Genomic DNA, 14793 nt, shown 5'->3' with positions numbered 1-14793 from the left:
AGAAGCAAAATAGGTAACTGTCATACTGAACATCATAGGTCACACTTCTAAATATGGATTAAAGCTGCAGATTTTTTTTAAAAAAACCTTATACAGTGATTGCAGATTGCAAAATGATTTTAAATTGGACTTCCAGTTAAATGTCTGTAGTCACATTAACTTAGATTTTCTTCAAAAATCGAATTCAGTATTGCATTTGTCGCCAGTGCTTAATCTCTAATCTCTACATCAGCTGAGCTACACAGAATCACTGGTCACTGATCTAAAATTGACACCAGCTGTAGATTACTGGGGGAAAAGAATGTATTAAGCAAGTGATTATACTTGAAAGTAGCTTAAAGTACAGATGCTCTGATTACAGCAGATCCAACCGAGACTGCAGCCAATGATATTAGTTATGTTCCAACCAAATACCCATTTGCATTTTACAAAACCTCATGGTACACCACCAAATCACAGGAGTTCAAAAGTGCATTTGAAACTCACCACGAAGCTTGGCTTTGTCATTTAGCCAAGATTTTCTTGTATCTGTATGACTTTATGGTGTCATTTTCTGTTGAAGTTAAGTCATATTACCAGGGACACCTGGGTTTGATTAAGTGGACGTGGAGAAGATGTTTCCATTAGTAGGAGAGACAAGGACCTGAGGGCACAGCCTCAGAGTAAAAGGAAGACCTTTTAGAACAGAGATGAGGAGAAACTTCTTTAGCCAGAGAGTGGTGAATCTATGGAATTCATTGCCACAGAAGGCTGTGGAGGCCAGGTCATTGAGTGTATTTAAGACCGAGATAGATAGGTTCTTGATTGGTATGGGGATCGAAGGTTACGGGGAGAAGGCGGGAGAATGGGGTTGAGAAACTTATCAGCCATGATTGAATGGCAGAGCAGACTCGATGGGCCAAATGGCTTAATTTCTACTCCTATGTCTTATCGTCTTACTCTGTTGGTTTTGGCCCTCACAAATCCCACCCAGCAGAAATTGTGGCTGAAACTGATGATGAATTTCACAGTTCTCAAGCTGCTTCCACAACATTTTTGGAATAGATCTCAAGCCACACAGTGATGAAGCCAGGATGCAGAAATAATGGCTGCTTGCTACTGAAAACCCCAGCTTTCTGGTAAAGCTCACACTATCCTTGATGAAGTACATGGGAAACAACACGATATTTTTGAGATAAGACAGTAGTCCACCAACCAAGCTCAGGTGTGACCCGTAACTTCCAAGCTCCCCAGCACCAGGTTTGGGGGTACCCTAAAGATGCACTGGGAAATCCCGCTGGGAAGTTCCGACATAAGGGTTTGCACAGCAATTGCTTAGAATGGCACACTTCCTCTGGACAACTGTGCTGCACTGGGAACCATCCAAAAATGTGGTTTAAATCGCAAACTTCAGTTGGGTCTTGCCAGGGTTACACCGATAGTTATTCAGAAAAAGTTAGAAGGATTAAAACCTCTTCTAACTTCTGGGTAACTATTGTGAAGACCCAGACCAACCCCACAGGATGCCCCTACACCCCCAACATCACCCTCCCACCCCCACGGGACAATAAAACAAAGTACAACCCTCTAGCCCTCACCCCTCACATCTCATCTCCACATATTCTCCATGCCGCATTCAGGCCAACTTATGCCATCTCATATCCCCCATCCACCCCCCCATAACCTCTCATATCCTCTGTGTCAACCTATGCCCCTCTACTCACCCCATGTCCCTTTCACACCCTTCTTGCCAATCTATGCCCTTCCACACACAACCATGGCTGCTCATACCCTCCATAATAACCCAAGCCCTCCACTCATTGGCATAGCCCTAAGTAACCGTGGTGCCAACTTAGTGCCAATTCATGCCAACCCATGGCCCCGCATCCAACACCCTTTGCCCTTACACCCTCCACGCCAACTCATCCAGTATCCACAATGGGCTGATCTCAGGAGCCATGGTGAGATGAAATAAAGTTCTTAAGCGTCTATTGCAGACTTCATTACATTTAAAAAACTCTCATTGAAAATATTTTAATCCCTTCAAGTATTTAATCCCTTATATAAAACCAAACATTTTCAAGTACTTAATCCCATATGAAAACATATATTTGCATTCATTGCCCCACATGAAAGCTAATCTCTTTATAACCACTTGGAGCTGTCATTATTGTGAAATTACAGGCCAGAACTGTGATAATGATAGGTTGTGGAAGCAGTCAAACAGCACTAATCCAACAGTCAACAAACAGTGAAATAGCAGACATACAGGAGAATTTTCCAGTTGGCGAGCGGGGGCGGGCGAGCGACGCGTAAATGACATGCGGTTACATCGGGCGTGTGTCCTGACGTCACCAAGCATCATGAAGATTGTCAATTTGCTGAACACCCGCCAAACTCTCAAAGGTCTATTAAGGCCATTAAGAAAGTAATTGAAATTGTTAAGAATGCTGCCTGTCCAACCTTAAGGTTGGCGGGCAGGCAAAGAGCCCAGGCGGCCTTCACATTTTTCATCAAACCTCATCTATGGGCGGGATGAGGTTTCATGAAGGATTTATTAATTAAATAAAAAATTTTGGAAAAATTAATGGGCATGTCCCAGCTCATGTGACAATTTCACATGAGGAGACATGTCCTTAAATTTTTTTTTCCTCTATTAAATTTTTCCGAACTTCAACTGAGCTCCCTGAGGCATGGAGGTGGGGTGGGTGTTAATTGGCCCACCCACGTAAAATGGCAGCGTCGACCCGATAGGGGGTGCCGATCGGGTATGCGCCCGCTTCCGCCCGCCCCCGCACAACCTCCCGCCGAAGGGAAAATTCTTCCCTTTTTTTTTTAGTTTTTTTTTCAAATGCAGGCTGGATTTTTTTTCAAAAATGTAAAGGGTCTGGGGCTTTAAATGGCTTAACAGCTTAACAGTTCCACAGAGCTTTTCCAGTTTTTACTCACATTCATGTCTACTCTTAATCCCAGACCCGTACCCTACCTCTCCCAAAAGCATACTTCACCTCTCCCAAAGGGATACCTTACCTATCCAAATAACTCTGGCAGCTTTAGACCTTTTCCTCAAATGTCTAAAGCCTACAAGTTGTGTTTTGGAAAACTCAGCAACAAAAATTGGATTTGTTTGAAGGCAGCTGCACTTTTACATGTGCTGTTGCTTCTGTGAACCATGGCTGCGCAAAGTACAACATGCCCCCATTCCCCCCAAACCGCCTCCCCGCCCCCCCCATCAATCCTGGCAAAAATAGTGGGTGCTAAGTTCAGGGGTGGCGCTTCTGGAATCGGGGCTCTGGCATCATTTCGGCTAAGGTGCAGAGCCCTTCCGTCTCTGCTAAAATTCAGGCCATAATGTCTATTGATGTCACCATCATTGAAGCAAAGGAGTGACTAGTTTATAAAAATAATTATTCTTTAATTTTACACCTTTTAGAAAATATATTACTTGGACAATGGTACTTCTGCATATATATAGAATTAGATGTGATATCACTCACATGGAATTACTTCTAACTTAAAGAAAGCACTAACTGTTTCCATGTAAAAGAACTCAAGAATCTTGTACCTTGTACTGTGGTTACAAGACCTTAACGTGGTTTCTTATTTTATTCCTGTTTCATTGTTCAGATATCAGAACTTTACAAGCATGAAGAGATCGGCTTTGAATAATAAAAAAGTGTTCAGGGAATTTACAGATGTATGCACTGCACCTTTTCTGCAAAGATCAACATCATGAAAAAAAATCCAATGATTGGTACCTACTGCACTGGTATCACTTCACCTATGGTCAATAAAAATTCTCTCTTTCTGTGATACCATGGAACCACTGGTGGGAGAAGATTCAGAGTTTTAGGCAAAAGTCATTTTCAAAGGATTCCAGGCGATCCTTCAAGTGTTAAATGCAGTCTGATGATTAACACAAATGGAGATTTGTATCTGCACCATCTGCTTCCATTTTATCTGTCAATAATTTTGCACCGAGAAAATTCCTTTCAGCTGTATTTTACTTCAAAATCCTGACCTCTCATAGCTTACTTTGTAAAACCACCAGCACTGCCTCCACAAAGTACCTTGAGGCATCTAACTAATGGAGATATGAGTCAATGCATTCTGAACTTGACTGTTAAAAATAAACCCTTTACCAATGCAACTCCTGAACTACCTCACAAAAAGAAACACCATTTGTATAGCCTAGTCAAGTGTAGCTATTTCCTTTATGCCAGTAAAAGTATTCAGATTTATCTGTGTTTATGGCAGACAATAAGTACTTCCCTATTACATGCCATTAGAGCTAGAATTCCAACCCTCATCAGAGGTACAAAGCATTAAATGAGCTAAAGGTTGTCACCATATAAACTACAACTGGGAAATTACTTCTCTATGTGTAACATAATTTTACAGAATCATATGAGCAAAATTGCCATGCTGTAAAGAATAAGAACATTACAACTCAACACATAACTAAAAAGCTTGCAATGTGATTATGACCAAATAGAACAGACTGACAATAGACAGATTGCAATTTATATCGTAATGAACAGATTTAAGTGCAATATAGTAGATGCAACATGGAATTCAAGAAACACGTGATATGTGATTTAAAAAAACACAACCAATATGACAATTAAGAGATAACAATGCGATTGGTGACTGAAAGCCCCAATTGAGTAGCCAAAACAATAAATAATTGATATAAAAGCAAAATACAGCAGGTGCTGGAAATCTGAAATAAAAACAGAAAATGCTAGAAATACTCAGCTGGTCTAGTACCTTCTGTGGAAAAAGAAACAAGTTAACATTTAGCTCAATGATCTTTCATCAGAGCAAAAACAACCTCCCTCCAATATCTTCTGAAAGATGCATGGGCAGCTTTTGGTGGTTCACATAGTAACCCATCTCTTAGATATACTGAAGTGGGTACTAAACTGTGGAATACATTGCATTTACCTTGCTTTCCAATCCTAAAATTGGTCTCCTTGTGTTATAACATTAGGAAATTCCAGCAACACTATGCTTCACCTACTTACTGTAACTACAACAATAAAAAGTTTCAGGACCTAAAATTATGGGAGGTGTTTCTTTCTCTTAGGAAACTACAAGGTGAAATCAGCATTTAGATCTGAAACTCAAACATAAAAGAGCCTGCACTAAACCGTAATGGGTTAGGTCAGCCAACTATTCATACAGCTCTATGGATTAAGACAAATGCAACCATTACAGATTGTAGGACTCAGACACATTACCATTATTTGATAGATGTAAACATTCAAGTACAACTAACCATTAGATGATGAGCACAAGTGCACCAATAAGTCTTTATACATTCAGAAACATAACTCTATGGCACAATGGACTGTTTCAATCAGCAATATTAAAGCCATTAACAACAAACATGGAATAAATGAGGATAGGTGGCCCATCTCTTATGCAGGCAATGTATCACTTTGGACTTAGTTCTATTTATTAACCTCCAGGACACCAACCACACATGTGCACGCACAACTGAACCATAATATTGAGGAACTATTACAGTACAATTGATTAAAGGTACCAGACTGTAGTCATTCCTGGCCACTAGGGTCTGCAATAATGGAGTCACTATTGATGACTAATAAAAGCACATTAAACATTAAACCATTCTATTCACCTGTAACACCAGAGTCAGGTGATTCGGAAAAATTGCAATCTCAGTTTTTTCAAATAAATCAGAATTGCTCAAATTTTGCAAAATTAAATTTATTGCTTTAACTCACAAATCATTTTCACCACAGATGAAGTGTTCCAAAAACATAAGCTGAAATAAGTTTTCCGGAGCTGGATGGTAGGCATAGCTCCCAATGAAGCAAATACGTTGTTTTGGGAAATGCAAATCAATTCCGACTCCCCTTCATAAATTTTGAAGCCTTTTCAATAGGTATGAATGGGACTCTTATGTCCTGCTGAGGCCTATAGATGGCTTAAAAAGGCAAAATTTTCTGAGTGAGCCTGGGATCTCCTCCAGCTATGTCTCACTGACATGGTGGACAGAAGATCCACCCATGACCCCGAGCTGAAATTTCAAGAGACTGTCTAAACAGGTGCAGCACCAAATTTCCTCTATGGTTCTAGAAATTAAAAACAGAATAGTTTACCCACTAGAGTGGGTCCTGAATTATATTTAAGTGCAATTATTCTCCATGTACTATTCTTACTGAACAGGAAGATCTGAATGGAAGAATGATAGGGGTAGACAGATATAAGAACAAAGTATGATGCTGAGATTTTATGTCATCTATGGCAACTGCCTTAACTGAAACAGCAATCAAACTTGTTAAGGCCTTACTCTGTGGATTCTTTTACACATGTACCTATATTAATACACTCTATAAAAGTGAACCATTTTTTTCCATTTGTGGACTCAGAAAAAGAATAAAAACAGTTATCTTTGCATAATGATAGAATGCAGACCTTATTTTAATTCAAGAAGATGCCTACAGCATTCATCAATATGGAATTACTCACAGTTTTAGAAGCTTCGGTTTTGGAATTAATTTCCTTACTAGCAGGTACTGACTGTTTTACAGGCAGTGGCGCTATTTGGGAACAAACCCAAGTACTGGAAGGAACCATTGGATGCACCAAATTGATTTCCAGCTTCTTGTAAGATCTAACATGCAAAACCAGTATACATTTATAACTTGTTGATCAGACTGAACCAGTCAAAATTTTGCAATATCTTGAGCACTGAAAATGCAATATTTTATGTCTTTTCCTGGCCTGGATTTGAATCTATTTTAAAAATAAATATATGTCTTTCACTGAAAACTCCTTTGGCATTATTAGGTGTGATATGAAAAATAATCAGCCCTACATCAAATTGTTTTTATCTTCATTTAAAAATGCCCATCAATAAGCATTCTCTTTGACTAGAATAGGTACTGCATAAATTCAAGCAACTTGTTACAGTGTCTGTCATTGGTTGTTTTTATAATATTGCTGAATATTCCTCAAACATTACATTTTTCACTGCAGCTAATTTACTACAATCTCAAATCCTGCAGTCTTTAGATATTTTAGATATCAAAAAAGGAAACCATCGTTTCCAATTGCAGCAGTGCCTAATAATGAAAGTAGGTGTTCCTAAAACAGCGTTTGACCCCTACTGCAGAAAAGCCTTCGCATTGCAATATTAAACCATACCACCTCAGTCACTTCTAGCTGAATTCAATACAGCTTTGCTTAAACAAAGACAGTAACTGGAATCAACAAAAATAAATCTACTTCTGTAAAATGTAGTTAGGTTAGATGACACTATAAAAGATAAAAATCATTTCAGTTTCTTTTTAATATCTGTTAGCACCTTGTGCACATTGCAAAGTAGAAAGGCAGCTCCTCAGCACAGCACCAGCAGATGGACAATTTATTGCAGTTTCTGTTTGCTGCAAAGGGCATTGCTAGCTAGTATCTCTGGGCATGCTGGTGATGGAAGATTCACACACACACTCCCAACCGCACACAAATAAACAGCATTGGAAGATACAGCACAAGCACTGCATGAAAACAAATCATTGCTGCAGTCAGAAGTAAACAGTAAAAGGGCAGCTTTTAATCCAGTTAATTAAATCTGGTTGGGTATCCTACAATAGAAAACCTGATTTTGCATATGTTTATAAATTTAATGGTATTCTGACAGGGCTAGCAGGGCACCACAATGCAGTGAATCTATAATCATTGCTGAGTAGAGTCACGTATAGCAGGTGTCTTTAAACAGTCAATGCTACTATATTTTTGGTAAGGTGGCGTACCTTGCGTTTACGACTTAGCCGTTCGCTGCTTCTCCTTGATTGTCTCTTCCTCTCTTTCTCCTTTTCCTTCTCCTTCTCCTTCTCTTCATGATCAAGCTCCCGGGCTTTTTTAAGGTGAGCTGCGGCGTGAGCCATACCAGAAGGGAAATGCCAAAACCCAGTTTAAGAATTCAAATCATCCCCAACCACAAATTTAAATGACTTGCTAGCAAGGACAGTGCAAAGGAGGCAGGAATCAAGAGCTGCAATCCCACTGGAAAGGTCACCTCTCAAACAAAATTCTTGCAGCACCCTTAATTCAAAATGCAATTTAGTTCCACAGATGCAATCCTTCCCAAGAATGTGAAGCAAGTTTGAGACCAGCTCTCCTTGGAGCTGCAATAGATAATAAGCAGACAGACTAAGAACATATCCTTGAGCACATAACGTCAGAGCATGGCCTTCTGGGGCCCTGGGACTGGCTGTGTCCCCCAACTAGAGCAGGCAGGACCCATATTAACAGAAAGTGAGGGGGAGGGTGTGGGTGGGGAAAATCCTTCCAGCTTAAACTACACCTCACTATTTGTTGAGAAATGGTGCAGTCTGCTTTAATGACTAGTGCAGCTACTGCTGTTGTCTCTGCTGAAGCACTGGATATTTGTTTTCCTATTTAAAGCAGGTCTTTTCATGAAAATGGGTTTCTACAATTTTGTCAGCAATCGGTAATTATGTTTGTATCTATAGATGCGTGCGGAATGGAGGGCTCTGACTTTTGTAATGTTATTGCTTCTGACGATTTGTCTTTCTACCTTGTATGTGATTTTGTATTCAAAAATCTAAAATAAGCAGTTAAAGGTGACCTCAGAATCTATTTGAGTAATGTAGTACTTCACTCAATCCTTGGGTTGCCCAGATAGCCACGTAAGTAATTATGAATGTCTCCAGCACCAGTTATTTCTTTCCAATAACAAGCAAATACTGAAAATTCATCTAAATCAAGTGCTTAACTGAAAGAAATGTAGAAATTTTAAGAGCATGTAGTTCATTCAAGTTGTGTTCAATAAAGCCAGCAGCCACAGATCATCAATAATAGTCTTTTTATCAGGAGGGCAGGTCTCCAAAAGATGAGTGTAAGTGCTCACCACAAGGATTTGAGCGTCAAACATTGTGGCACACCAGTGAAAGCCCAAAGAGCTGGTTAAATAACACTTCTCAGATGTCCGACACTTACATCTTTGAATTTTACTTTTAGCGGATATAATTAAAACAGCAATATTTAACTCCATACAGATTTATTTTTTTAACCCCTCCCCCACCTGATTACCCCCGATCTCCCCAACTAGGAACCCCCCCCCCGACCTGACTACATCCCTGACCTGACTACCCTCCTACACCCAACCAACACCCCCCCCAACTCCTCAACTACTGCCCCCAACTTGATGAGCCCCCCAACTACCCCCCAAACTTGCCCACTACACCCAACCCCCTCACCCACTTACCCTGCCGCCCTATCCCCACAACCACCCACCCTACCCCTCACCATGCCCCTGCCACCCTATCAAGATCAGGAATAGATCGATTATAGATGGATTCAGAATTCCAATTGCAGGTTTGTTACAATTGTTTTCCCATTTACACAAATGGTCTGGTTGATATTAGATGGTAAATTTGTGCTGCCATCTAGGAGCATCTTCTGCTGGCCACACAAATCAAGAGAGGCTACATTCAGGCATCCCACCAGCCAGAAAATCATGGGCATAATGGCTGCTATTTCCTCACATGTACAGCCAATGGCAAAGCTAGCCACTGGCAGTGCTAACTCAACAATTCATTTCTTACAGTGTTGAAATAATTTTGTTACATCTGTTACTTTTACAATTAGTGTTTTCTCTCCCTTCATTTTGAGTCCCATTTGTTCACCAGGAGTAACTATTGTGGGATACATTGAAGACCAGCATGGTCCAAGCAAAATGTTGAATCCATCCCAAAATGAGAAAATTGTAAAAACTAGGGAATAAGATACTGGTCCAAACTGTTTTATTTCTCCTGGGACACAAATACTTTGATGTTTATTCTGAATTAATAATAATAATCTCTGGGCAGAAACTTGTGTCCTATCCTGTGGCGAGTTTGGTGGCAGGGGCTATTTAGTTGGACGAGAGGGACGTGGGTGGAGATCCCACCACCTCCTTGCCCCCTTCCCACTCTCACTCCAATATGTGCGTGACAGGAGGGCCTGTGGACAGCCTTCCTACCCCGTCGCCAATTAGGGCCTTAAGTGGGCAATTAATGCTCATTTAAAGGCCTCATTCTGCTGCGGCTGGCATTAACCCAGTGGCGGGTCACAGGGGCTCGCCATGCAGGGAGCAGGATGAGCAAACCCTGGTATGTCTACTTGCAGACTTCTGGGGGGGCGGAGGAAGAGAGAGAGAGGGTCCCTCATTCAAAGGCACTCAGTCCCTGATTGAGGAACCCAGCTTTGGGAAGGTGGTGGTAGTGGTGGCAGCTGAGACCGCACCACCTGACCTAGCTGCTGACACCCCACTCACCCCCATGACCCTGTTCCCACAATGCCCTTCCTGCCATTACTCGTCTGTCCCCTAGGCCTGTCCTTGATCTGAGGTCACAGGTGAGTGAATGAACTGCCAGCAGCCACCGCCTTCCAGTGGCTCCTCAGAGTACAGAAAAGTTGCCGGGCTATGATTGGCCAGCAGCTCATGGCAGGCGGAATTTCCAGCCAGGATGCAGGCCCGCCACTGACCTGTCAATGCCTGAGTGGCACAAGGTGCAACGGGCCCTTGTGAAAAGAGGTGACACAGGGGCTGGTGGCTCAAGCCCATGTCACTCAAGATTCTGCCCTCTGTATTTGTCAAGGTGACGATTATAATATGGGGAAATGGAATACTTTCTCACTAAACATTGGTATATGGTAGTTGCAAGGGCAGATAGGCAGAACTCCCTGTACTCTGTACCAACATTAAAAACAACTTCCAAAATACACTCCCTGGTATAGTGTTAATCCAATGTATTAAACAGTTGCACTTTAGTCTGCAACCAATGCTGGAAATACTAAGGCCACAGGTTTTACTCCCTGTCTCCTCACAAATGAATAACTTCCTCAGTATGTGATATTTAAATCACCTCTGCAAAGAGTACCATCATTACTTGTTTGAATGATATCATCAGCTGCAAGAATTTTGCAATGCCTCTCGTGACTCTAATTAATATTGCTGTGGCCGTACAAGCAACAAAACACATTTTCAAAAATTGTTTTGGGACATTTCTTCTTAGTACTGGCACATGCTGGCTGCATAAGTTTGAAATTACAACCTGGACTAATCCTTTGTGGTCTCCTCTACATTGGAGAGACCAAACGTAAACTGGGCGACGACTTTGCAGAACACCTGCGGTCTGTCCGCAAGAATGACCCAAACCTCCCTGTCGCTTGCCATTTTAACACTCCACCCTGCTCTCTTGCCCACATGTCTGTCCTTGGCTTGCTGCATTGTTCCAGTGAAGCCCAACGCAAACTGGAGGAACAACACCTCATCTTCCGACTAGGCACTTTACAGCCTTCCGGACTGAATATTGACTTCAACAACTTTAGGTCGTGAGCTCCCTCCCCCATCCCCTTTCTGTTTCCCCCTTCCTTTTTTTTCCAATAAATTATAAAGATTTTCCTTTTCCCACCTATTTCCATTATTAAAAAAAACCCCCACTAGAGCTATACCTTGAGTGCCCTACCATCCATTCTTAATTAGCACATTCGTTTAGATAATATCACCAACTTTAACTTTAACATCTATGTGTTCTATTGTACTATTGTCATTGACATCTTTTGATGATCTGCTTCTATCACTGCTTGTTTGTCCCTACAACCACACCCCCCCCCCACCTCTCTCTCTCTCTATCTCTCCGCCCCCCACACACACACCTTAAACCAGCTTATATTTCAACTCTTTCTTGGACTCGAACTCAAGTTCTGTCGAAGGGTCATGAGGACTCGAAACGTCAACTCTTTTCTTCTCCGCCGATGCTGCCAGACCTGCTGAGTTTTTCCAGGTAATTCTGTTTATGTAATCCTTTGAAGATGTTTATTATAGCAAAGCCATTGGAGAAATATTCAAGATGGATAACTGAGCAATAACAATGTTAAAATGTCACCTTTTTAGTGCCACTGCCAGTTTTACAGACAAAAAGAGTTGAATTCCAATGTGTTGCAGCATGAAATAGCAGAGAAATTAGGACAAACTGCAACTGCATCAACCTATAACAAGGCCTCTTTATCACATTCATTCCTTATAATAGTAGCTCCTTCTATTTTCTTTCATGCCATTGGTGTTCCATTACAGGCCAAAATAAACTCTTTTGGCAGGATTTTCATCTGAGAGGTGGGTAGCGGGAGTCAGAAAAATTCCCCACTTGGCCCGCCTTCCTCGGGGGGGGGGGGGGGGGGGGGGGGGGGTGCTGCTGGGGGGCTGAGTTACTCGCTGAACTCCCAGCCCCTGACCTGCTCTTGTGACCGCAGTATTTAAATGGCTGGCCCAGTCATGGTAACCCCTAGGATGTTGATAGTGGGGGCTTCAGGGATGTTAATGCCAATGAACGTCAAGAGGTGATACCTGGATTTGCTCTTGTTCAAGATAGTCACTGCCTGACAATTGTGTGGCGTGAATGTTACATGCTGCCTATCAGCCCAAGCCTGACCATTGTCCAGGTCTTGCTCAATATGATAGCTTCAGTATCTGAGGAGTTGCAAATGGTACTGAACATTGTATAATCTTCAGGGAGCATCCCCACTTCTGACCTTATGATAGGGGGAAGTCCATGATGAAGCAGCTGAAGATAGTTGGGCCTAGGACACTATCCTGATTTACTCCTGCAGTGATGTCCTGGGACTGAGATAATTGACCTCCCAACAACAACAACCATCTTCCTTTGTGCCAGGGATGACTCCAGCCAGTGGAGAGTTTTCCCCCTGATTCCCATTGAGTTCAGCTTAAACAGGGCTCCTTGATGCCACACTCTGTCAAATGCTGCCTCAATGTCAAGGATAGTCACTCTCACTTCTCCTCTGGAGTTCAGCTCTTTTGTCCATGTTTGAGCTAAGGCTGTAATGAGGTCAGGAACCAAGTGGCCCCAGTGAAACCCAAACTGAGCATCAGTGAGCAGGTTATAGCTGAGTAAGTGCCACTTGATAGCGCTGTCGACGACACCTTCCATTACTTCGCTGATGATCGTGAGGAGTCTTGATGCGATGGTAATTAGCTGGATTGGATTTGTCCTGCTTTTTGTGGATAGGACAGATCTGTGTTGTAGCTAAATTGGAACAACTCGGCTAGGGGCACAGCTAGTTCTGGAGCACAAATCTCAGTACCAATAACAGAATGTTGTCAGGGCCCTTAGCCCTTGCAGTATCCAATGGTTTCAGCCATTTCTTGATACAACATGGAGTGAATCGAATTGGCTGAAGACTGGATAAAGGCAAAATACTGCGCATGCTGGAAATCTGAAACAAAACAAAAAATGGTGGAAAAACTCAGCAGGTCTGACAGCATCTGTGGAGAGTAAGATAGAGTTAACTTTTCAAGTCCGTATGACTCTTCTTCAGTCATACGGACTCAAAAAGTTAACTCTCTTTCTCTCTACAGATGCTGTCAAGCCTGCTGAGTTTTTCCAGCATTTTTTGTTTTTGTTGTGGTTGAAGACTGGCACCTGTGTTGCTGGAGAGAAGGCTGAGGTGGATTATCCACCCGGCACTTCTGAAGATGGTTGCAAATGCTTCAGCCCTGTCTTTTGCATGGAGATGCTGGGCTCCCCCATCATTGAAAATGGGGATGTTTGTAGAGCCTCCTCCGGTAGTTAGTTGTTCAATTGTCCACCACCATTCACGACTGGATGTGGCAGGACTGCAGAGCTTAGATCTGACCCATTGGTTGTAGGATTGCCTAGCTCTATTCATCACATATTGCTTTTGCTGTTTGGCATGCAAACAGTCCTCGGTTGTAGCTTCACCAGGTTGACACCTCATTTTTAGATATGCCTGTTGCTGCTCCTGGCATGCCCTCCTGCAATCTTCATTGAACCAGGGTTGATCCCCTGGCTTGATGGTTATAGTAGAGTGGGAGATATGGCAGACCATTAGGTTACAGATCGTGGTTGTATACAATTCTGCTGCTGCTGATGGCATACAGCACCTCACAGATGCCCAGTTTTGAGCTGCTAGATCTGTTCTGAATCTTCCCTATTTAGCATAGTGGTAATGCCACAGGACACAATGGAGGGTATGCTCAAGTGTGAGTGCTGGACTTTGTATTCACAAGTGGTGATACTCCTACCTATACTGTCATGGGGAGATGCATCTGTAACAGGTAGATTGGTGAGGACAAGGTCTAGAAGGTTTTTCCCTTTGTTGGTTCTCTCACCACCTGCTGTAGGCCCCGTCTGGCAGATATATCCTTCATGACCCAGCTAACTCCATCAGTAGTAGTGCCACTGAGCCAATCCTGTTGATGGACATTGACGTCCCAGACCCAGAGTACATTCTGTGCCCTTTCTACCTTCAGTGCTTTCTCCAACTTGGAGGAGTACTGATTCATCAGCTGAGGGAGGGTAGTAGTTGGTAATCAGCAGGAGGTTTCCTTGCCCATGTTTGACTTGATGACATGAGACTTCCTGGTGTCTGAAGTCAATATTGAGGACTCCCGGGGCAACTCCCTCCTGACTATATACCACTGTGCTGCACTGCCTCTGCTGAGTCTGTCCTGCTAGTGGAACAAGTCATACCCAGGGATGATGATGGTGGTCCAGGACATTGGCCACAAGTTATGATTTTGTGATTATGACTCTGCAGGGCTGTTACTTGTCTGTGGGACAGTTCTCCCAATTTTGGCACAAAGCCCCAGATGTTTGTAAGAAGAGTTGGGTATGCCCTTGCCATTTCCGGTGCCTAAATCAATACCAGGTGGTCTATCCAATTTTATTCCTTTTTGATTTTTCTGTAGCTGTTTCAATATTTCATATTGAATTTCATCTGTCATTATTTTGTGAC

The 14793-nt window shown here is 42.3% G+C and overlaps 1 protein-coding gene across 12 annotated transcripts in view; it reads right to left on the bottom strand.

The window, feature by feature from the left end:
* Positions 1-14793, bottom strand: part of ank2b (ankyrin 2b, neuronal) — an 882930-nt gene that overhangs the window by 522698 nt on the left and 345439 nt on the right. For 10 of the 12 annotated variants that reach the window (XM_041195679.1, XM_041195782.1, XM_041195758.1 and 7 more), the window contains exon 1: positions 7764-7898. The exons of the other annotated variants lie outside the window; for them this stretch is intronic. In XM_041195679.1, the coding sequence (XP_041051613.1) occupies positions 7764-7898 (135 nt within the window). Of the gene's footprint in view, positions 1-7763; positions 7899-14793 lie in introns of those variants that run through there. 12 annotated transcript variants of the gene reach the window in all.

Source organism: Carcharodon carcharias, chromosome 1 (genome assembly GCF_017639515.1).
Source record: "Carcharodon carcharias isolate sCarCar2 chromosome 1, sCarCar2.pri, whole genome shotgun sequence".
NCBI classification, from domain to species: domain Eukaryota; kingdom Metazoa; phylum Chordata; class Chondrichthyes; order Lamniformes; family Lamnidae; genus Carcharodon; species Carcharodon carcharias.
Note: the sequence above shows the minus strand (reverse complement) of the source record. Positions and strands in the feature narration are given on the sequence as shown.